Source organism: Parasteatoda tepidariorum, chromosome 6 (assembly GCF_043381705.1).
Source record: "Parasteatoda tepidariorum isolate YZ-2023 chromosome 6, CAS_Ptep_4.0, whole genome shotgun sequence".
NCBI lineage: Eukaryota > Metazoa > Arthropoda > Arachnida > Araneae > Theridiidae > Parasteatoda > Parasteatoda tepidariorum.
In genome coordinates this window covers 24,649,656-24,674,044 of record NC_092209.1, presented here as the reverse complement: position 1 = coordinate 24,674,044, position 24,389 = coordinate 24,649,656, and the positions used below count along the sequence as shown (strand labels likewise).

At 27.4% G+C, this 24,389-nt stretch overlaps 2 protein-coding genes across 2 annotated transcripts; both read left to right on the top strand.

Annotated features, from left to right (window-relative positions):
* Nucleotides 1–41: 41 nt before the first annotated feature.
* LOC107453312 (SNAP associated protein) lies at nucleotides 42–22,698 on the top strand. Its single transcript, XM_016070090.3, has 5 exons — nucleotides 42–293; nucleotides 14,348–14,394; nucleotides 16,004–16,122; nucleotides 20,433–20,574; nucleotides 22,412–22,698. The coding sequence occupies exons 1-4, from the start codon at nucleotides 145–147 to the stop codon at nucleotides 20,529–20,531; spliced, it is 414 nt and encodes a 137-aa protein (XP_015925576.1). The 5' UTR covers nucleotides 42–144; the 3' UTR covers nucleotides 20,532–20,574; nucleotides 22,412–22,698.
* LOC107453309 (uncharacterized) lies at nucleotides 292–12,454 on the top strand. Its single transcript, XM_016070087.3, has 6 exons — nucleotides 292–767; nucleotides 2,154–2,342; nucleotides 3,990–4,167; nucleotides 7,428–7,517; nucleotides 7,604–7,780; nucleotides 12,201–12,454. Exons 1-6 carry the CDS (start codon nucleotides 552–554, stop codon nucleotides 12,395–12,397), a joined length of 1,047 nt encoding a protein of 348 aa, XP_015925573.1. The 5' UTR covers nucleotides 292–551; the 3' UTR covers nucleotides 12,398–12,454.
* Nucleotides 22,699–24,389: the final 1,691 nt, after the last annotated feature.

The window sequence follows — 24,389 nt, the reverse complement described above, 5'->3', positions numbered from 1 at the left end:
TTGCTTGTTTTTGTTAAAGCTCTAAACTTTTATTATAGTTCCGTTTCGATGTAGAAGAAATAAGCAACTTTAAGCTTTCCCATGAATTATCAAGTTTCTGTTGATAATCATTCAGAAACTTCAGTCAATTAATAAATATTTTCAATGGAAGATACAGCTAGTACAACCACTTCCATTGACGATAAAACAGATGATTGTGCTGATTCTCCAACAAGAGATGCCTTAGCAGAAGGGTTAATGGAACTTTTAAGACCGTCTGTCGAACAATTAGACGACCATGTTAGATTGACTCTGTGAGTGGTACATTTCTTTTTCTTAACAGATATATTAAATAACGTTTCTAATATTAATTATATAATATAAAAACATTACCTAAAATTGTGTTATTTTAACGCTAATTATTCATCTGTTTATTGTTACTTAACTATCCGAAAAATATACTACCCGAAAACAACAATTAAGTATTTTGATAATAAATCGACTATTTGTATACTTTTATGAAGTCATAAATATTATTCTGAAAAGTATTAGACGCATATTTTCGATTTGAAATGGAAGATGATGATCTAATTAACAAGAGAACGGGCAATATAAAGCCACCGCAGTTAGAGACTCTTATTTCGTTTATGGAAAATCATCCTAATTTGGCCGTTGGAAAGAAAGACAATTTATCGCCCGAAAAGAGAAAAGCCTTGTGGAATGACCTGTATTTTCAACTAAATGCTGTTGTTGGGGGTACCCGAAAAAATTTGGACCAATGGAAAAAAGTAAGTACATTTTTCATTTGTTATACTCTAACATATAGTTTAGTTTTTATTACGGAAGTACTAACTATTATTGTTCTAGGGGAGAATTCATTTAGTTGAAAAAATATTTAAAATTGCCTCTAAAAAAATTGGAACAAAGTGCAATGCCTTTTTAAATAAAGTAGCACCTTAAATGAAACACTTAGAAAGTTATAATTTGAATAAAATACATTTTACATAAAAATAAAGTTAGTCATCTAAAGTATACAGCAAAAAAAAAAAAGAATTATTGAGACTCATCTAATTTTATGGTTACTGTCCTTCGCCAACTTGTCAACAAAAAGAGCAAACAATAACAAAAGAGCACTTCAAAATATGGTCTAACTTTCATTTATACTTAATTTAGATATCCTTAAAGTGAGTTATAATAAAAATACCTTGGTTTTTAAGAGTCATAACGTATTTAGTATTTTACCTATTTATATCAAATTAATCACTTTTGAAAACTATAGTACCTGCATAATAAGTTCTGATCTATATAGGCGCTCTAAAAATTGCATTTCCACAATACAATTGTTGGATACCAATTATAACAGTGCCATTTATCGCAATGGCAATTAAGAAACATTCTTCGTTTTTACCGCCTATCACAATAATTACCTATGCAATTACTAGCATTTTTTAACTCTGAAAAAAGTTATATTTGCATAAAGTTATATAATTGCATTTTAATTTTTTTAATAGCTATATTTGTTTTGAATAGGTTTTTAAGAACTAAAATGCAAAAGATTTAAATCTTTTGACACTTTTGTTAACTAATACCAGAAAGATTATTGTATACCTGAAAGATTACAAAAAGTACAAAAAGTCTTCCAATTTTGGGCACAACCTAGCAGTGGCACATGAGAAACTAAATAAACATTGAAAGGGGACCACCATGTAGAGTTTAACTTACAGCCATCATCAATTTTACTACATATGTGTATATAATAGTTATAGTATATACACATACATTATAATGTATTTTACAAATACATAATCCCTTTAGCTTTTTCGCAATTCAGATTCTAATACAGAAATATGCCTGCGCATAATACCTCTTCATTTCGGAAATTTAATATTTTAATTTTTTTCTTAAGATTTCAAATTTAATGTATAAAACATTCATAAAATTTCTTATGCTAGACATAATATAGGTGCATAATAAATTTTTGTTTGGAGAAAAGCTCATGACAATTCAACATCCCTCTTTACTATTAATCAAAGAAAGAGAGAAAAAGAAAATATTAAAGTATAGCTAAAAACTTATAAATAGTACTCTTCCTTTTTTTTTATTTTTCTTATCTTAATATTCTTGCAATCTTTATTTGCCTGTTATTATTAAATATAACTATGTTATTTTTATAGTCTTGGAATGATCAGAAAGCAAAAACTCATGCAAAGGCTATGAAGCTTATTGAAACTGGAGGCAACAGCACATATCTAACGCATCTAGAAGAAAGAATACTCAAGATTTTATCATCCACTAATGAATTCAAGTCTCCTCAACCTTCTTCTGATATTTTCTTAATTCCCGAAACAGGCATAGTTTTCTCAGTATGTATTAAACCTGTATTCAATTAAAACTTTTGTTACAATCATAATTGAGGGAATTGCTAAAGAAATATGTTTTACAAATTAAATTACTAAAAATATATTTTGCAAAACAATTTATACTAAGATAGCTCTATATGCACATATTTTTATTTAAAAAAAGTGTAAGCAAAGAATATGAGCCAAGCTTTTTGGTATTTTAACATTTCTAAGAGGATTTTTATAGTATTTAATTAAATAAAAAAAATTTAGTGTGACTTTCAAATAAAAATAAAGGATAATTTAAATAACACACACAGAGACTGTTTTTTTGTTTTTTGAAATAAGAGTTAAATTGAAATTTAAATCATTCATAGACAAGAATAAAAATTACTTCTAAAAGTGAAGTCCTGTAACTGCACTTAGAAAGATAGTTTGTAAGGTTGAATAATCAATGTTCCAATAATATTTTTACAACTCTTGTAAAAAAAAACTAAACTATTAGATTTATAGATTATTAGATATTAATATTTATAGATATTATTAGATTAAGCTATATTTCAAGAAGAAATCATTAGTATTATCTACCATCACTATTCAGAAAAGCTGGCTTAAAAAGGTCAAAACCAACTTAACTGCCAGATGAAACTAAAGGGATTCCTCCTTTGGACTCTTGTTTTGATAAAGCATGTTTTGAAGCCTTTAATCTTGCCATCGTTATTAAAAATATTATAACTCATTCCGTTAAAGTGCATCAAATTTCATATAGGTTTAAATTATGTGTTCTTTGGGCTGCATAACTGTCGAGGAAAGTAATAATTATAGTTTAGAGAAAATTGTGTAGTATTAAGATTTATCATCCAAATTTTATTATAGCAACCAAACTTTAAAAAAAAGGGAAGAAAAAAACATTGTTTTTACTTTATCCAAGTATTTGATCAGCTCTAATTAAAAACGATTGTAACTTTTTCTTTACTTTAAAATTTTGTTTTGTCTATGAATAAATAGAATCCTTATAAATATAAATATTAATCTATGGATAAATATGCAGCAAAGACACAGTCAGTTCAATATCACAGATTTTTTTTTTTAGTCTTGTAAACTAACTTTCCTTTCACTAAGTTTTTTTTTTCCCTCAAATAATCAAAACATTATTTGGATAGCAAATTTATATTACTTTCACCTAAAACTTAATCTTTGAAAATTTAAAATGTTTCAATTGATTTGTATCATTTTAATGTTTAATATTATTTAAAAGAAAAAGAATCCAAAAATGTGGATGCCCTGGTTCCTTAGGATCCTTAGTGGTATAATGGTTTAATGACTATTTTTCCTGTAATCTGCAATGTATATAATTTTTGTCTTAATTTTTCTAAAAGATTTTAAATATATATATAAAGAAAAGTGATCAAAGAACAGCCAGTCTAATACTTATAAATGTTGTTTTTAAAAGTCCGTGATATAACAAATTTTTCTGATGTCCATTTTGCTGAGGATTTGCTTTAAACAAAAAAGTTTAATTTATTGTTAGTGATATTGAAAGCAGAAATCTGTTACCATTATTATTTGCCAATTAAAAAATAGATAGCTCATTAAATAAATTCTTCATTTAACTGTGCTATATTTTAACTTAACATCTATATTTAAACTAAACCTAATCAATAATTTTAGTTGCCGATAGTTGCACAGGATGCAAGTCAATCTTCAGTGTCAAATGCTCCTTCCACTTCCCAAGAGGCACCAGATGCACCTCTGTGTGATCCTTTAATGTCAGAAACAAGCAATATTTCAGCCACAGAAGGTCTCCCTAATGTAGCTGTTGCTGTATCTTCTGAAGAAATTTCTCTAAGTTAGTATTGTGAGTTACTTCATTCACAGGGTGCTTAGCATTTTTAAAAAGTGCTTAAAGGTGCTTTTTTTATTTACGTTTTTAAAAGCGCTTAAAGGTGCTTTTTTTATTCGAGTTTTGTAAAAAAGTGCTTAATTTTTTATCTTTTCAAAGTTTTTGAAAATGTTTTTGAATTTATTGATTTTATGTTTATAAATTAAGCACTTTAAAAGCTAGAAAAAACTGTTTTTATTGCTGCACAGATTCTAATTGTGTTTGTTTTTTGTTTTGTTTTTTTTTTTGAAAATGATTTAATTGTTTTTGAGTTCTTTAAAGGTGCTTATTTTTCGTTGAAAAATCTGGCTACGCCCCCTTATTTAGCTATACCTTAAAATTAGAGTACAATTGTTACCAACTGGATTGCAATTACTAGATGATTTGACTTTTTCTGGAAATAAATCATATATAAAAAAATTAGACTTTTTTGAAATGATATATTGTACACAACTAAAGAATAAATATCTACATTAAATCTGACAGCTTTTAAGTCAAACAGTTTAGCTTCAATAGGCCTTCAAATCTCAACTACATAGTCATATCTCATATTCATCTATATTATGAAAAGAAGTGGACTAAGTAGGAAAACTTAAGCAAAATATAAAATCAAATGAAAAAGTAAAGATATTGACATTGTGAGAAATGAATATTTTTAAAATAAATAGGTATTATTTAACATTAAAAATTTCAGTCTTTATTTTGTCTGAAATGTTAACAAATATTTGTTCCTTTAAGCTTTTTATTGACAAACAATTATTGTTTATCTTATTACTTTTAAATAGTAACAAAGAAAATTTACCATCAATTTTGCTTCAGTCTTTAGTCAATATCTAGTCAAAAGAAACTTGTTCCTCTGTACTAATTCAAAAAATAAATGTGTACTCTTGGTTTGCTGAATTCTCTAGCTTTGGAGGCAGCAGTATTGATCATGTTATGTACAACATAGATGATCAAATGATGTCCAATTTTTGTTGTTTTACTTGCATCAAACTGTTTTAATAAATTGTAATGAAATCCAGTCTAACAGTAATATGTAAAATTTTCAATAATATAATACTTTTATATTAGCTTAACAAATCTCAATGGCTTCTCAAAAATCTTATTATCCTCTAAAATCCAATTTAAAAAGAAATTTAGCAAAGTTAATTATTTAACTCCCCTCCAATTACTGATCTAAATTCAACTAAAAGCTTTAGAAACCCGCAAAACTACTATGATTCAGAAATTTATGAATTTGGAAAGGAAAAATTTGACTCTTACGATCCATAAAAGTCCAACTCTCATTAACTCTGTTCTGTGATATACTATTTTAATAGATTCAATAAATTTTAAAAAATATTTTAAGAAATTAAATTATAAATGCAAATTATATTTATTCAGGCATGTTGTTCTTCTGCTAATTTGCGGTTTTCCACATATCTCAAAATTACTTATATTCTGACTAAATATTTTCAGAGTTACATTAACCTAAAATATGAATTTTATTACTTATGCAAAACTCGTTTTCAATACATTTATTCCTCCTTTACCAGCATCCTCTGTTTAAGTTGTTGTTCATGTGCAATAAAGTTTTTTTTATGCAGATTTATTAGTAAAAAGCGCAACTTGGAATTAGTTTCAGAAGCACAAAAATGAAATAAATTCCATCTAAATCCAGTCGTCTAAAATTAAGGAACTACTGAGGCTGACACAAAAGCATAAAGTTGATAATCTAAAAAGTCATTTCTAAATGGGAAACATTTTTAGATCGTTCAATAGAAATACATTGGAATTTAGTTTGTCGGCATTCGTATCATTTCATCATAAATATGCACATTTTTATCATCAATCTTTTTTCAGTTATTGCTGTAAATTTCAAAATTTTTTAATTTTTATGCAATGATGGTTTGTAAAGTGCGATAAAGGAGGAATATGTTTTTTTTTTTTCAGCGTATTTATTTTTTTAAGCGTGCAAAAAAAAAAAAACTTTTGGATTAAAAAAAATATTCTCTCTTTAATTTTTTATAAATGTTACATTTGTTCGTAAAAATGACTGTCTTTCATATACAAAAAGAAATTAAGTATTAAACATTGAGGAAAAAAAATTCACATTTTATCTTCGACCTGCAATCACATGCCTGCTAACATTTTACAATTCTTTATTTTTGTAGTATTCAACTGTTTTTCTTAGATGCTGATATATGGATTGCCTTCTAAAAACTATTCAACTCCCTAGTGCAGGGGTGGCGAACCAATGGCACGCGACACAATGTTTTGGGCACGCCACCGATCACAATTGTTATTGCACTGTGAATTGTTATCACACAAATGTCACACACTATGAAGCATATGTAACAATTAAATTAAAATTCACAAAAACAAACAAAATAATAAACAATTATTAATAAAAAAAATTAACAATTAATGCTGAAAGAACAATTAATAACCATAAAAAAGAAGCTAACAATAAATAACTAGCAGAAAAATCAACAGTCCTTCTTAAACTAATATCTTACAACCTAATATAAGTTATTTGTCATTTAATCTGCAATAACAGAAGTCCCGCTGATGCTACTTTAAGTCGAATTACGCGTACAGCTGAGACATTGCAAATTGTATTTTGTTTTCAATGTAAATAAAGAGTTTTGAGTTGATAGTATTTAGTATTATTATTTTCCCAATAATCGTGAAGTCAAAATTATTTGACGGCACGTCTGTGATTTCATTAATCCATTTTTTAGAAGAAATGGCATGTTGGTGTATAAAGGTTCGCCACCCCTGCCCTAGTGGCTCATTCATGCAAGCACAAATATCATTCGCATTTTTTATATGTATGTTTTGTTTTCATGAGTTCATAACCGAACGCCCTTTCACTGTCTACGAATGTAGTAGCATGAGTGCAGTAATGTGCACTATGTTAATGTTATTGAGCTCAGCTGCTGTTAATCAATTCTTTTTAAAATGAAATATCAACTATTTCTTCCTAATTCGTGTCCTTACATTGAGAACTTTTAAACATTTTCACACTGAGATTACTTCAGGTAGATCTTAATCCTGTTCATCACCCAATTGTTTTTTTTTTTTTTTTTGGACAAGTTTAGATTTTTTATTTCTGTGTTTGTGTAATTTGATAGAAAGTTTAAAAAAAAAAAAAGCTTCACAATTCTTCAAAAACTCTCACAATTTGGTATTCCACAACATGTATTATAACTTTCTTTCTTTAACAAATATTTTTATTTCCTTAGCTGATGACAGACATACATTGATGAATTATAAGCCACTTCCAGAAGCTGATACTCCAGTTGTTACTTTGTCTTCTGATATTCCTAGCATAAGTAAGTTTCCCTTTTTTTTTGTTGATGTTTGCTTTTTTAATTATAATAAAAAAATATTTATTTCATCCTTTTTTTTTCACCATTAGTTATACAGGAAACACAAGCAAAAAGAAATCTTATCACAGAGACTACAAAATCTGTAACTGAATGTTCTGTGGAGGATATAAAATCTGTAACTAATTATCCTGCAGAAATCTCAGAATCCATAAATAATCCATCTTCTACTACAGTGTGTAATCCGTCCATTGCAGCTTTTGGGAAAGGTGAGCCAATAATAATAAATCTTGTAGTTTAGTGGGATCTAAAATAAAATCATGAGTTTTAGAAAATTGAAATTCTGTTTTTTCATGATTTTTCTTGGTCGGTTAAACATATAATCCCTATTTTTAATAATCATTTTAATATACATATCACATTAGCTGCTTAATTCACTATATATTTTTTTTCTAAAAATTTTTTTTGTTCGCTACTTTTGAAAGCAGAAGAAATTTGTGCCATCTATTTGCAATAATCATTCTTGATTCATGAAGATAAATTCAAGAATGGCTCTGTTATAATTGGATTCTGTAATCTTATCAATTGGAAGACTGTATGTGATACTTTGTAAATTATATAACCATAACTCAAGATGTGCCATTTTTAAATATAAAAAATTAATCATAGTGGGGGATTTATAAATCTCTTTAGGGAGTTAAAAGAAACAACCATTCTACAGTTAATGTACATAGTCTATGTAGAGTGTAATGTATTAAGTACAATGCTGAGTAATTTTCAGCATGGAAAAAACTTTTAAACACTGGTATTTTTATTACTTGGTAACAAACAATGTAACTTCCTACATTTTTTTTTAAACTTTTTATCAATCACAATGTAATATATGTTGATGCACTCATTCATTTTATGATGATAACTATATTTTGTTATTTTTACTCCTACTTCATATCTTAGAAAAATCACATTTTGGTGTTTGATAATCTGTGCTCATTTGAAAAAAATTCTTCAAGCTTACTTGATTTTTTCAATTCAATTTTATTTTAAGTTTATTTTGCTCTTTTACATTAGAATAAATGTTTGTTTTTTTTTTTCTTTTTACTTAATTTGTGTTTTTTTTTTTTTTTTTTACGCAACTATTTTTTTGCTACGGCTTATATGAGTTTAAATATTAATTGATTATGCCAATTTTACTTGTATGAATTGAAACAAATTGCAGAATTGATATACACATTGAAAAAAAAATTTTAAAAAAGAGTTCAGCAAAATTTCAAAGAATCAGATTAAAATCCAATTCTATTCATACAATAGACTCATTATTTTTCTCATAATTACACGATCTACACCAGATACAATTGATTATTACCAGATTAATTCTCTATGTATACCAGAAAATATATACCAAATTAATTCTCTACAGTGGATATTTATTTTGAGTTTTATCTCATCATTATAAAACTCTAAGATAATTATAAAATATATATATATATAGTTTTATATAATATATAATTATGAATAAAATAACAAATATTTACTAAAAATTATTTTTTTGCTTGGAATTACCTTTGGATAAACAAATTTAGATGAACAAATAATAAAATTGTTTAATTTTTTAAATTTTCTTAAAATGTAGAAGATTCAATCATTAAATAAAAAGTTATTCAGGGATTTTCCTTTTTTTGCTCATTGTACATATGTAACAGCATTTATGTTTAAATTTTTTTAGTTATTTATTAACATGCAATTAATTTTTTTTGTTTGTTTAAAAATACACATCCAAAAAAAGCTCCTTTATCTAGCTTAATAGCATATTTAAAAACTACTAATGTTTTTATTTTAACTTATTACATTATTTCCCGACTTTACACCTTTAGAACTTTCTCAAAAATAATTAAGAATTTAATTACTATCAAAATATCGAAGGTAATCACTCGTAATAATTTCAAACATAGTTACAGTCAGTACCGTCTATATGGTCACCCTCTTATAAGGTCAGCCCGCTTATATGGTAAATTTTTTAAATTCCCGTCTAACTTAATAGGAAGCACGTGTTAAAGCTCACCACTTATATGGTCATCCTATTTTTCGAGTTACCGGTTATATGGTCAGTTTCCTTTTTTTTTTCTTTTGAAAAAAGATACATTTTAAGACATTTCTTTAGACAGGAAGACAAGAAAAATGACCAGNGAAAAATGACCAGTAGGTAAACACATTCCTTCGACCCCCGGAGAGAACTGGAATTTTCCCCTCTATTTTGTCACCCTACCCTCGTTTCTCTTTTGCATTCATTAATGACCTTACCCTCTCCTCATTTGACCACTCGCATTCTTTTCCCCGCCCAAGGGCAAAAGGTCTTTTGATCGTTTGAAGTTATCTCTCAGAGCTTAAAAAGGAGTTGAAGTTGAGAAGTAAAATAACATTTTTATTGGATTACTGAACGAATAACCTATCCATGCTTTCATTATGGCTTCGAAAAGAAATAGTTTAACAATATCGGGAAAAAATTTATTGGTTTAAAAGTTTAAAAAGTCTAACCTTTCAAAAGTTACTTTTGCCAAAGAAAATTCTATTCCGCAAACAACATTTAACAGCCAAACGTAGCTCTCCAGATGTTTCAATTAGCGACCGAGAAAGAAAGCGTCAGCGGGTGTCACCTTATGAGAATGTGGAGAAGGCTCTTCTGTCATGGATCAAATATGCACGATCACAAAATGCTCCTATATCCTGGAATATTGTAAAAAAAAAAAGCTTTAGAAATAGCTAAAGAACTTGGAAAATCAAATTTTGTTGCAAGCAATGGCTGGATACAGTGATTCAATGCTAGAAATAACCTATTCTTTAAGAAATTGTGTGGAGAAGCTGCTGATTTTGACAACAGTTCTTTAAAAGAATGGAAAGACGTAGTGTTGTGAGATATTCATGAAAGATATGAACCTGCTAACGGGTTCAACGTCGATGAATGTGGACTTTTCTATAGGATCTTACCCGACAGAACCCTTTGCTTCAAAGGATAAAAGTGTATAGGTGGAAAGAAAAGTAAGGAACGCTTAACTTGGTTATCTGCAAACATGGATGGTTCGGAGGAAATGATTCCTTTGGTGATTGGAAAATTTCTGAAACCGAGATGCATGAAAAATTGTAAATCTTTGCCCCTTTTGTACGATGCCAATTCCAAAGCATGGATGACCCAAACGATTTGAGAAAAAACTCTCAGGAGGTGGGACCTACATTTTTCAAAGAAAAACAGAAAAGTTGCATTGATTGCTGATAACTGCACTGCTCACTGTCCTGTTGAGGGCTTGAAATCGATTGAGCTCGTATTTTTGCCTCCAAACAGCACATGTGTGTTGCAGCCTCTAGAACAAGGCATGATTCAAAGCTTCAAGTCTATGTATAGAAAGCTTCTTCTACGGGATATGATCACCGCCATAGACAGAAGAAGAATTTCACGTTTCAGTTTTGAACGCACTGTTCTATATTGACCAAAGCTGGAACATGGTGTCGTCGAAAACTATTGAAGATTGTTTCCGTCACGCGGGGTTCCACAGTTCTCCAGACTCTTCGGTATCATTAGAGGACCCTGAGGAAGATCTTCCATTACCTGAATTGGCGGAAAATCTTTGAAACCGAGGCTATGCAATGCCGAACGTAAATTTGTATTCCCAAATAGACGTTGATGTCCTCACTAATTGTGCAGCAACTGTGGAAGGCATTGTATCTAATGTCTTAAATCTGAATGCTGAAGGAAGTGACGATGAGGATGATACTGAATGCAATAAAAAGTCTGTGTCAACAGCTGATGCTCTTAAGGTGTTTTTTTGCAAATTCAGATGCAGCAGATGAACATTTAAAAACTATCAGAGACTTAGAAAAAGTTGTTTTAACAACCAAGACGAAGAAACAGACAAGCTTATTGGAATATTTTTTTTGAACATGTACATATGCTACGGTAACGAATTAAATTTTTCTAAAAGTATAAAAATTATTTTCGCATTATTTCTTATTATGCACCTTAATAATTAATTTTTAAAAGTTGAATTATTTGTTTAAAAAATACATTCTGATTCCAGAATATATTCACGCCATATTAACTATACTATATATTTGGTTATCGCATATATGGTCACACCGCTTATATGGTCATAATATTCTGGACCCATGAGCTGACCATATAACCGATACTGACTGTACTATCAAAAACAGCTTCGCCTTTCCAATTCCCAGACTCATTAGACCTACCTATTTTATGTCTTAGAAAAATCAGAATTGAAATAGCTCCTTATTAGTTAAATAAAAAAATGTTTTGTGTATAAAATGTAAATCTAATGTGTTTAAATATTTTGTTACTATAAATTGTATAATTGTATTAGTAGTTGAAATAGTTTGTTGAAAATTCGCACACAAACTTATCTATTGAAACTTATTTGCTTTTTTTGTAGTATTTTTTCTAAACATTTATTGATTTCTTTTTTATAAAAGTTTTAGAAATACTCTTAAGATTTGAGTAATTGAACAATTCTAACTTACTCAATTTCCCCCTTGAAGCAAAAAAATTTGAAATAAAATAAAAATTTACAAATTTGTGAAAAAAGAGGTAAAATGAAAGAATTTCTATCAGTTGATATCATTTTTCTTTAAATACCCACAACTTGCTTTCCTTGTACTAAAATATTCTTTTTTTAATCACTTCAGACCGCCGAAGAAGACGCAATCATAAAAGAAGCCATTATATGACTGCTGATAAAGCAGCTGAAACTTTTGGATATATTTCTCAAAGGAACTGTGCTGTGCTGGAAAGAATTGCTTCTGCAATGGAAGCCCAAGCTAATAGGGCTGCCAAACAAACTCAACTTATGCGAGAAATAATAGATGTTGTAAAGCAGAGATAATTTATGATGTCTCGTAGTTTGTGTTATTTTACACCAATAAAGAAATTGTAACAATTTTGTCAGCATTATTTATTTGTTTTGCAAAATACTTTCAAATTATTTAAATAGGCTAGTAACATACCAAATGCCCCAAAAAAGACCATTAATTTGAAAATTTTATTTAGAAAACAGAAATATACATTCATTATCTTCAAAATTATTTGTAAAGTTTAACAATCACTGTCTAAACTTAAAATAACACTAAATAAAAATCTGCAGCCAAAATTGAAAGGCACACTTGTAAATATTTCTACTGAAATTGTCTGCAGCAAAAAAAAAATTATTATTTTATAGTTTTGTTAGTCAGCAGTGCAATCCGTTGGCAAAATTGGAAGCAATGACTGGTTTTCTAGGCAAACTCTGCATTACAATTTTCATGCATTTTTCTTTCATTTATTCTTAAAATCATTCTTTCTTTTTTTTTTGACACACAACAAATGTAATGCAACGAAATGACACACAATTGTCTACTTTAATTAGAAAATGCACTTTGATATTTATTTCAACTTGTTTAAAATATAAGTATCACTCCAATATGACTATGTTAACCATAAATAATTTCATAAATTAATTTTGTTTTTTGAAGTGTGTAACAGATATAAATGCAGATGGGACTAGTTAGCTTTTATTTTCCGTCACTATTTTATGCTGATAAATGATAAACATGGTTACAAATGCTGATCTTGAAGTTTGTTTATTTAAAAATAAACAGATTCCTTTATAAAATATACACTAAGGGCTAACAGTTTATAATAAGTCTCAATTTCAGATTATTTTAGGTCAAAGGAAACCACAATTTCTATGTTGGAGATAAGATTCAGTGCTTTATGTTGTTATCTAGTGCAAATTTTAAACAAAACTATTTAAGTACCTAACTGGAAACATTACTACAGAACAGTTAGATGAGAAAATGTGAGCTTCGGAAAAAATATATCTTATTACTACATTTTCACTATCCATTCAATTGTAGGCTGCATTTTCATGAATAGATAAATGACCTATATTTTAAATGCTTATTAAAATAGGCTCAAATGAAACTTATAAGCATAGCTGACATAAATCCGTATTTATTTGTGGTTTAGGAGTGAGAAGAAAAAATGAGTTTACTTAATAAATGTTCTCAAAAACTTTAAACTTCTAAATCCTATTTCAAAAATATTTTGAAAATGAAAGATTATGTTTATTGAATGCGACATTTAATATTTTATTGAACAGCTGATCTTTCAAAAGAAACAATTTTTTCTGTTTATAAAAGTAAAACCATATTTTTCTTGTCGAATTTACAAAGACTATGCATTTTGCTGTTATCAGAATGGACGGAGACTGTACCACTAAAAGAGTTTTCGATGCAAGACCAGTTAGCACACGAAAAAGTGGCAGGCCAAATTTGAGATGGTCTAGAAAAAGACCTTTCGGTCTTAAAAACTAGAAGACACTAGCGGTAAAAAGGTTATCCTGGAAAAACCTTCTTGAAAAAGCCAAGGCCCACCCTGCGCTGTTGAGCCATTAATGATTAAACAATTTTCTAAATATTAGTCCCATCATAAACTTCAAAGTATGCATGTTAATAGACTTTAAAATATGCAAAATTCTTTATTCAAAATAGTAATTGAATGTACTTAGTAATATGAAAAATAATGAGGATGAAAAACGAAATGTTTCGAACAGTAAAAAAATAGGCGTTCAATTCATGCCAATTGAGTCTTGAAAACAGGTATCTATTTTTTAAGATCAAAATGCATTGTTTTTTTACTACAAGTTTTTGTATTATCAAATACATATTTTCCCTTCTCATATTTTCAATTTCTTGAGGTTATTTATTTAGAAATTAAATAGTTTTAATAAGTTTTAGTTATGAGTAAATGTTCTTTATATTTGTATGAACTAACGTTTTTGTTTATTTCTTTTTAGATTAAGTCAAAAAGATTTGAGGCATCAAATTGAAAGTTTATCAGATGGTAAATTATTTTCCTTTTTTAATTTCTTTCTCTGTAGTTTATCTAAATAAAAAATCTGTTTAGTTTTTAAAATAGATGTAAATTAATATAATTGATTTTGACTTAATTTTTATTTCACAACAAATACTATGTTCAGTAGTAATTATAACAATAAAATTTGTTTGACCATTTTCTTTTTATGCTATTTTGCTTTATAAGATACATATTACAACTCCTAATTTAGTTTTAAATAACAATTTCATTTATGTATATATGTTTGTTTCTAAATATTTATTTAATTTTGGTTTAAATATTTTTTTATGTTACGTTTATTTATTTTTTGTCTATGAATATTTATCTGGAATAAAAAAAAAATCTTCCTTACAAACTATTTTTTTAAGTTGAATAATTTTTTTTGGAATGTTCAAAACACATTAATAACAAAATATTTTTTTCACCAATTTAACTAATATGGTTAGTTATGAGTACTGATTATTTTGTATAAATACTTTATTTTCTAAATATGGGAATGCATTTACAAATTCTATTTAACAAATTGCATTGCTGCCAACTGTATATGATTTTGCCAGTTCCTCTTGCATTAATCAAAAATTGCTCTAGTGTTAGTACTTTTTAAGAAAATTATCTAAAATTGGAAAAATTTCGAAAAATACCCTTATCAAAAAATATTTTTTTCGCAATTTATTGAATAAGTATTGCTCCCAAATAATTTTTAAAAAATAGTTAGAATTTTTTTTTCAGGTCAAAACGAAAAGAACATTTCTTACATTTTTCAGTTCTTTGTTCAGAAATTAATTCAATGTCTATTACTCTTTAAATTAATTATAATTTGAAAAATATAATAAACATATTAAAAATGTTTTATATATATTTCAGAAAGTACTAGATTTTTATTTATATGGGCAGCACTTTTAAAAGAAACATCCTATGTTATTTACTTAAACATTTTTTTACTAGCAAGTGTAATAATTACATTAGTTTTACTATAAAATTTTACTCTGTTAGCAACATATGTAATTAAGGGTTCAATTCAAGAATATACTAGGTAATATTTTAATACACTTGAAACAAATCAACTTCAAAATATTGAGGTAACATAAAAAGAACTAATTTTAAAACATCTTTTTCCTTTATATCAATTTTGTTTTAAACATGTGGCAGAAGCAATTAGTGTAATGCAGGCAATCATAACATTTTTTACCACGTAATATTCAGTTTTTTAATATAGTTAAAATACTTTAATTGGACTTTTTTTTTAACTTTTGGACCCTTTCTATCTATCATTGAGAATATAAAATTTACTTAAGGACCAGCAAATTTGAAAGCAATAGAAAATATTATTTTAAAATAAATTATTTTTCTTTTATCACAGAACAATAATTTCTACCTAAATTATAGTAAAATATATAATTACACCTTAGTTAAATAGTTTTAGATAGAATTTAAAAATCTTGTTTTGTAACTCTGTCATTCTAGATTTTTGACTACTTTAACTAGTTATTGATATCAAAACTCTATTTATCACATAAAATGTATTATTTTGTCTGATGCAGTTTAAACAGCATGCTTAGGTACTGTTTTACATAGTACTGATCTGTCTTATTTTCAGAACTGAGGCAAATTTCAGAAACGTACAGTTCAATGTTTGACCTTGATGTTTATGTAAAAAAACTGATGAATGCAAAACGACGTGTCATGCTTGTCAATAACATTCTCCAAAATGCACAGGTATGATATTTCATATTGTTTTAAGTAATAATTACAAAATATTTATTTTAAGAATAAGTTAATTGATTTTTTTTTTTTTTGTATTTTATTGGTCATATATTTTTGTCTTAAGAAAGTGCATATTACTTTCTTTTTCCAAAAAACAATAAAAGTTATAATTTTCTGTACAATTCATTGACTTCCTCAGGTTAGGAAAATTTGGGAAAACCTGACTTTGCCAGGTATTTTATTCGCATCTAATTCTGAAAAATTTGCATTTTAAAAAAATTTTTAAATCCTATATTTAGAATAGGGGTCTGTTTAGAAGAAATTTAGATCCATTAATGGACCCTTCACAATATATTTTAACTTAAGAACGGATCCTTCACGAAATAATTTATCTTTTAATCGGATCCTTCACAAATTTGTTTATCTTCATTATTGTTTTGTTAATCGAATAAACCCTTCCCAGGAAGGGGGGAGGGAGAAGGATAAATGTAAACAAATTAAGTTTTGTCTTCGGCAGACGCTTCTTCCTTTATTTGTCCGAAATTAATATTCTACTTTCAGCAGTATAGGCTAAATTCCAGATCTTTGCATGTTGCATCTCTAATTTAGTAGCAGCAATTGCTGTTTGCTTTTGAAAATGTATTTTTTTTTACTATACTTTTACAGTGTTGAACATAATCTTGTATCTATTTACAATTTAAAAACTTCTTGAAAAAGTTTTTTGCTATAACAGGACCCTATTTGCACAAATTCAAAAACGCAGGACCCTGGTTAAAAGAATTTGACTTAACGTTTATTTTATATTCACAAATGACGAGTAATTTTTTCGCAATTTTACAAAAACAGGACCTTTCACAAAATGTCTGGACAGACCCTTGTAGAAACAACTGTCAGTAACCGTACTCGGTGAAGGGAACACAAGAACAATTGTTTCGGGGATCAGAACTGTTGGAGATATTGAAATTCCTTACATTAAGTGTAAAATTAATCTATGACAAGTGGGATGAGACTGGGTAATGGGGTTAAACTGAGTACACCTTGAATCTGGAAAAATTACATCTGCTTTTTTGTGAACAGACCTTGAATTACATTCTACTTAGTAAGAAGAAGGATTTGTCATATTGACTTATTCTTGTTGTTGAGTTCATAACATATGTAGAGATAAGTTCATTTTACTGTGTCAACTCTATAACGTTCTTTTGTATTTAAGCTATCCTTATTTCTTGATCATTACAGTTATAAAAGATCTCTTTGACCCAGTTTATTATACATTCATCAAAGATTCCTCTCGTGCATGCTTGCTCTACTCGTTCCCCGAGATGCGGACTCTGGTCCATATCGAGGAGATCTAGTTTTTTACAACTTTTTTTTTGTTAGCCTTTATTTTAAATTAAACCCTTAACTGTAATCAATTTCTGTAAATTAAATATCTACATTTTTACCTTTAATTTTCTTTATTAAAAACCTTCTCAAATTTTAGCTTTCTTTCTATATTTAACTACTTTTTAACAGTTAAATTCCTCTTTCTCTTATATTTTATTTTTATGCATGACGCCGTTTTCTCTGTATTCTCTTGTCACCCATTTCTATTAAAAGCAGTCCTAATGTTTAAAATATACCAATGATATTTTTCCACTAAATGTATTGCGAGCTTGTTTGTTTTTTTAAATAAATGTTCAATGGAAGTTAAAAGTGTGTGTGTTCATTTCTTCATTTGCTGTTTTTGTTACATTTTTCCTCCTGTACGTGGTGAGTACTTTTTTATTGCTATGGGTATTTGTTTTTCTCTCTTTGGAAACATCACTAAATTGCACTGAATGTTATATTTATATTTAGATATAGCATGTCATTATCTTATTTATCTTTTAATCTTTGATTTTGATTAATTTTTAGTTTTCACCCTTATTCTAAATTTGGTGCTACTAGTTTTCTCCAATATGTTCAACCCTCACACTTTGTGACCTTTTGAACCTATTGGGTTATTGCTATCCCACGATTGCATCAAACTCCCCTTAATTTAATTATTTTTTTATACTATTTTCGGCCATAATTTGTTTATTAAACAATTCAATCATTACCTATTTTTTTATCATGACTATATCCAAATATATGTACTTACAATATATCAACCCATTATCTATCTGATATTATTTTAATATATAAATAAATTTACTTTATTGGCACTGCCATAATATATATTTAATAATTTTAAATGTAACACAGTAGTAGCATTGTCCTGTTTTGTTTCTGTAACCCTTACTCTCAGATTAAGATTGGGTACGGCAAGATGGAGTATGCCAGGGTACTACCCTGTAAGCCGATAGAGTATCAGGATAAAGAAAAGGAAAAAGAACATTTTTAAGAAATGTGCTAGCGTGGAGGTTATTTTGCTTTGTTTAAAAAGAAAGGAAGACCTCAAAATAAAATGACCAAAAATTAAAACAATTTTATCAAAAATCTTAATACTTTATTGATGTTACTTCTGATGAGGACTGTAAAAACTCATCAAATGTTGAATTTTTTAGATTGTAATGATGTACAGTAGAGCGTCGATTATCCGAACTGCTCGGGACCGAACGTGGCTCGGCTGATGAACGGGGTTCGGATGATGAAAAGTTCGGATAATTGGAAAGTTGTTTAAAATCTAATTTAAATGATTATTATTTATGCACTAACTTCCCTTCACACTTTTTCCAGGTTCGGGGGGTTTCTAAAATAGCTCTGTTCAAGAGGATTTTTTTTTTTTTTTCAATTTTTAAATATTTTTTACTTTTTTCTTCTTTTTTTTTTTACTTTTCTTCATTTTGAATTTTTTTTATCATATTTCAGCATTTTATAATTTCTTCTGTCAATTACTGATTTTACCACATTTTTCTTTATTTTCTATAGCAAAAGAAATCCAGCAGAGACTTGTTTCAACAGGGTGCGTAGCATTTGTAAAAAGTTCTTAAAGGTGCTTTTTTGGGGATTTCATTTTTAAAAGCTTTTAAAGGTGCATTTTTCAGCTGGCGTTTTTAAAAAGTGCTTTTTTTTCCCGAATAATTTTTTTTCCCTTCAGTGATATCTGGTGGATCCCATGCATTTCACGAAAAATGGGGTGTTTGCTACGTAATCATTCACGCGGACTTCATGTCCTACCCACGTTATGACTTGAGCATGCACGCACACTTGAAACCAAAACCCGAGTGCTCCAATTCAGATGGAGAATATCAGATCCTTATAAAAAAAATTTCTTTTTAATTTATTTTAATTTTATTAATGTTTATTTTATTTTACTTCTAACACTTTTTTGACATAGGGGGTGCGGGTACTTTTGTTCTGAGTTCAGGGTCAGGTTGAATTCACTCGATGATGTGGGAAAGTACTGATTGTTTCGATTTACGTCTGTTTCTTTTGGGAGTTTTTTAACTCTAAAACTGTTTATAAAAAGTTTTTGTTTTTCAATGATATCACTGATTGAATATGAATTTTTTGAGTGCTTGAAAATTTTTGTAAATTGCTTGAAAAGTTTTTAAAAAGTGCTCATTTTTGATTCAAAGATTTGGCTACGCACCCTGTTCAAAGAAGATACTCTTTTTTGAGCAGCCATATTCTTATTCTTTTTAAATAAATCAGCTGAACTGGATCAACATCATTTTGATGTACTAGCCAATTCATTACAATATCTAATGAATTGCATTTTTCTATATGAGAAGGTTCACTGTCTTGAACTTGATCACCTACTTCTTCCTCTTCGTCGGTGAAGCTCCGATTTTCATTCAAAAAATTCAGACACCAGTCTTCTATTTCTTCTGCTGCATAACCTGGCATCTTTTCAGCCGGTAGATCTACTGGTTCAGAAATTTAGAAAAATTTTTGATAAGTTAAAAAGTATTCTAAACTTTAAAAAAAAAAAAAAAAACGAATTCGGACATAGTTTGGATAATTGGACGTTCGGATAATCGGCGCTCTACTGTATTTTCTAACTCTAACAAAAGAGAAAGGAGGATCTAATGTGGAAAATGTTTTTGCTGGGCTTGTAAATGTTGAAGTGGAATAAGGGGGGAAAAAACAATTAATTTCACTTGGAAATTATGTACTTAATATTCTTAAATCGTCTTTTAAAATAAAAATGTCGGCTGCTTTTTCACTGAAATTCTAGTATTTCTAAATTTCCCGTAGAGTTCACATATGCAAACTGTCTTACCCTGTATGATTATGAAATTATTTAGAAAATTTGGTGAAATACTTAAGCTACTTGTCTAAAAATTAAATATTGGTTTACTGTAGTTTTGAAGTCTTAGTTTGTTAATTTGGTTTTTAAAAGTTTTCTTTAATTTTAGGAACGTTTGAATCGTTTACATCAAAGCATTGCACGTGAGACTCAAAGGAGAAAAGCTTTACTGGAGAACAACCCCACAGCAATTCAACCGTCTGCTTAAAGCACTTGATACGCAAAAGTCGAAGCAATTTTTTTGAATGATAGTAAATATGCTTTCTTCTTCAATCAGACATATTGATGCCAATATTTTATAATTTTAGAATAGAAATTTGGTTCTAAAACTGCAGAAACTTTTATTATAAGTTTAAATATAATTTTGCTTGAGACAGTTTTCTTTTTTTTTTAACATTAGTAAATAAACATAATTTTGTTAGCAACAGTGTTTAATATTTTATATTAAGGATTGTGCATCCATTTATTGAAGAGTACTGGAGAAAAAATATTTTGGCTTTGCGAGGATGGAATGAATTTAGTTTTTATAACAATTAATAAAACCTTATTCCTTACTGTAATAAAAAATATTAGTTCAGTAGTTCAATATTTTTGAAATAGAAAACGCTTGATAGTTTAAAATAAAAAAACACTTTAAGTTCCAAACGCTTAATATTAAGTATAACAGTTTTTAAACTATCTTTTAAAAAAAACTGAAAAAATTTTATTGTACATAAATTACCTGTATCTTTTGTTTTTAAATATGTCTTTGAGTTTTTTTTTTTTTGCTAAAATCAAGTCTTAATTTAAAGAAAACTTCTATTAAAAAGGTAGAAGTCTTCTATTAATGTAGAAAGATATATATTAACTAATTTTTTACTGAAAAGAAGGGACGCTGATTGATGAAAATTCCAAGACTTCAGGTTGTACACCCCTTAATTATATTAAAATATAAAAATTTGAAAATAACATGTTATATGCTATTCATAATTTTCAACGTTTCCTAAGCTTGTAATATCATTAAATTTAAATTTGCATGCTAGGTAATTCATTTTAAAAAATCATTGACGTTCAATTATCTTTATTGTTCTGTTATTTATATTTGTAGTGAAAATTATCTTACAAACTAACCTCATATTGCCAATTTTTTTTCATTAATGCTTCTGGTGTTTTCTCGTTAATTGTGACTTTTATTATTGTTTTTCCATTATATAGATATGTTTTTTCAGTAATATATTTTATATTTTTAAAATGTTTACTTGTAAAACATATCAGTCAATGTAATAAATCACTTGGTAAATAAATGTTTACAAATCAGAAATCTTAAATTTAAAAATGATTATTCAGACTTTGTTTTATGTATGCTGTGCATTTAATGTATGTCAGCTGTAAAGTATTTTACAGTCATCAGGTGTTGAGATGTTTGCTTTGTTACTTTGTTTAAAATTTATTCACAAACAAGATTATTGTTTATTATTCGGTTTGAGTAATATATTAAAAAGTTTATTGGAATTTAATTACTGTGATGATCGTAATCATATATTTATTGAAGTTAGATATATTTCTGCTGTTATAGTAATAGTACATATGTTATGCAAAATTCCTTTTTTTATGAATGGAAAAAAATTTATGTGAACATTTCTGTAAAATTGAAACAAAATTGGTTTATTTTTTCTAAATATCTTAGTACAAATAACTTCAATTCTTTTGCAAATTTCTATTTTACGATGCAATTTTTGTATCTGCTATATTTCTATATAGAATTAATTATATCTATTTTGTATATATTCAAAAAGGTTTCTATGCTAGTTTATATTAGTTATTTGAGCTTGTAAACACTTGAGAATAGATAGTTTATAGTTATAGCAGAAGATAACTTTTGGATAATATTCACAATTACTTCTCTAATTATTTTTATCAGTGGTTTCAAATAAATCTTTCTTTTATCAAATAAAATTTTATATTATTAATTTTATATCTGATATAATTTTTATTCTAAATCAGCATAATATATATGCTCATTTTTAGTAAAAATAAAGCAATAAATTAAAATGCAATAATTAAATTCAATGAATTTTTTTTCTAATCAAGTTATTTTATTTATTTTAGAAAAAAAAAGTTGTTAACATAGATGCTGCTATATATCAAAATCTCCAGCATCACACTCTTATGTTTCTAGGCTGAACTGACATTCCTTATTGATCATAGCTTCTATTGTATTGTTACTAACTCAATTTATTTGGCAGATGTATGGTTTTTTGTAAATTTTATTTGGTAGATATGTTTTTGTAAATATATAGTGATTAATTTACCTTCAAGTATTAAATTTGTAACTCTTTAATTAAAATGAATTATTCATTACCTAGTTTAGACAAATAAAGTACCAAAAAGTTCAATATATTGCTCTCATTCGTTAAATACTGGTTTCTAATATTTACTTCCTTTTTTATTCTTTTTTTGCTTGTTATATTTAGTTGTGAATTTCAGTTTTGTTCTCTTTAGACTGACCAGGCAAGAAAAAAAAATACCAGTGAAAATTTATTTTATGAAGTTTTTAAAAACTTTTTTGTGGTACATTGCTATTCTTGTACCGTTTATCACTTGAATTTTGAGTATCAAGTTAAAGAAATTCACTCTCTTTCTCAAGAAGTAACTGGGTAAAAAATTTTGCTAAAATTAATGAGCTCATATCGTATTTAAAAATTAATTAGGATACATTTTTCCCAAATTATATTCAGTCAAGGCTCAATATTACCAACTAGACGGAAGGAACAAATATCAAATATATTAATTCAATATATTTTAACAATTCAGTTGAAATAATAACTGTGCTAGCATTTTAAGAGTTAGTATTACATTTATTTCCTTAAAAAATTATTTCAAATAATGCAAATATGTATCATTTCATTTTACATTATATCATTTCATTTTATATTTATATTATTTCATTTTACATTCTCTCCTTCTCCAGATGGTTTAGCCTTTTTTAATATTTCCGATTCTTCCAAATCACCACATTTAAACCACACAAATAACTTCTTTTTTCATAAATTTTAGTTTCTTTTGAATTCAGTTTTTTTCCCATTTTATGAATTGATATTCTTATCTATACCATGCATCTTGAAAGTTTACTTTATTAGGAATGATTTTGGCACTCTCCTTCTTATTAGTTTTAAAAAATGATTCATAAAATTGTTCAAACATTGTTTTTACGATTTAAAAATCATAAAAGCGTTTTTAATTTGTCAGACATCAATAATGAACCTTTTGATGAGTAAAAATATTTCAGAAAATCAAAGGTTTCCCGATTAGAAACATAGCACATAATTTGTGTTGACAAAATGCATGATATCAAGGTTTGGCTGTATTTAATGACAAGAAATTTCAGGAAAGAAACTAGAGCATTAATAAAATATATCTTTATTTTTTAATAAAAAAACATGTTTAAGTACATAAAAATTATTTACAAACTTTGAAAGGGAGAAAGATTCAGATTAGATTTTAAACTTATACAATTATTTTAACATTAAGACCAAAATGCACAGAACTCACATAAACAAAATATAAAAACATAATTGTAATTAGGGATGTAACGAATAGAGATTTGGCTGAATTCTAACCAAAGAATTGGCCGCATAGCAATATTTTTTTTTTAATTAATATATTTTTATGTAGAAATAAATTTAGTGATTATTGAAACTTAGCTGCATTATTGGTATGGGGGTAAGGGAAAAAACTTTATTAAAAATGTTTAAGATAATTAGATATTAAAATAATTAGGAATATTTAAGATAAAAAAAACTAACAGCTATAAAAAGAAATTTGAAAAGTAAAAATAGAAAAAAATATCCTCCTAGAAAAAAATTATCCCTAAAATATTAAGAGATAATGTTTATTAGAAAAGCTTTTAAAATTGCAGCGCTATCATAAAAACGCGATAAAAATCAAAGATTAAATACAAAAGCAAAACAGGAAAAAATAATGATTCGTCTTAATTTTTGAAAGAAAAATTTTAATTTGGACAATTCAGTTTTTTAATAACTTTAAAAAGTGGAAAATAAAGTCTAATAGAAATCCCATTAATTGC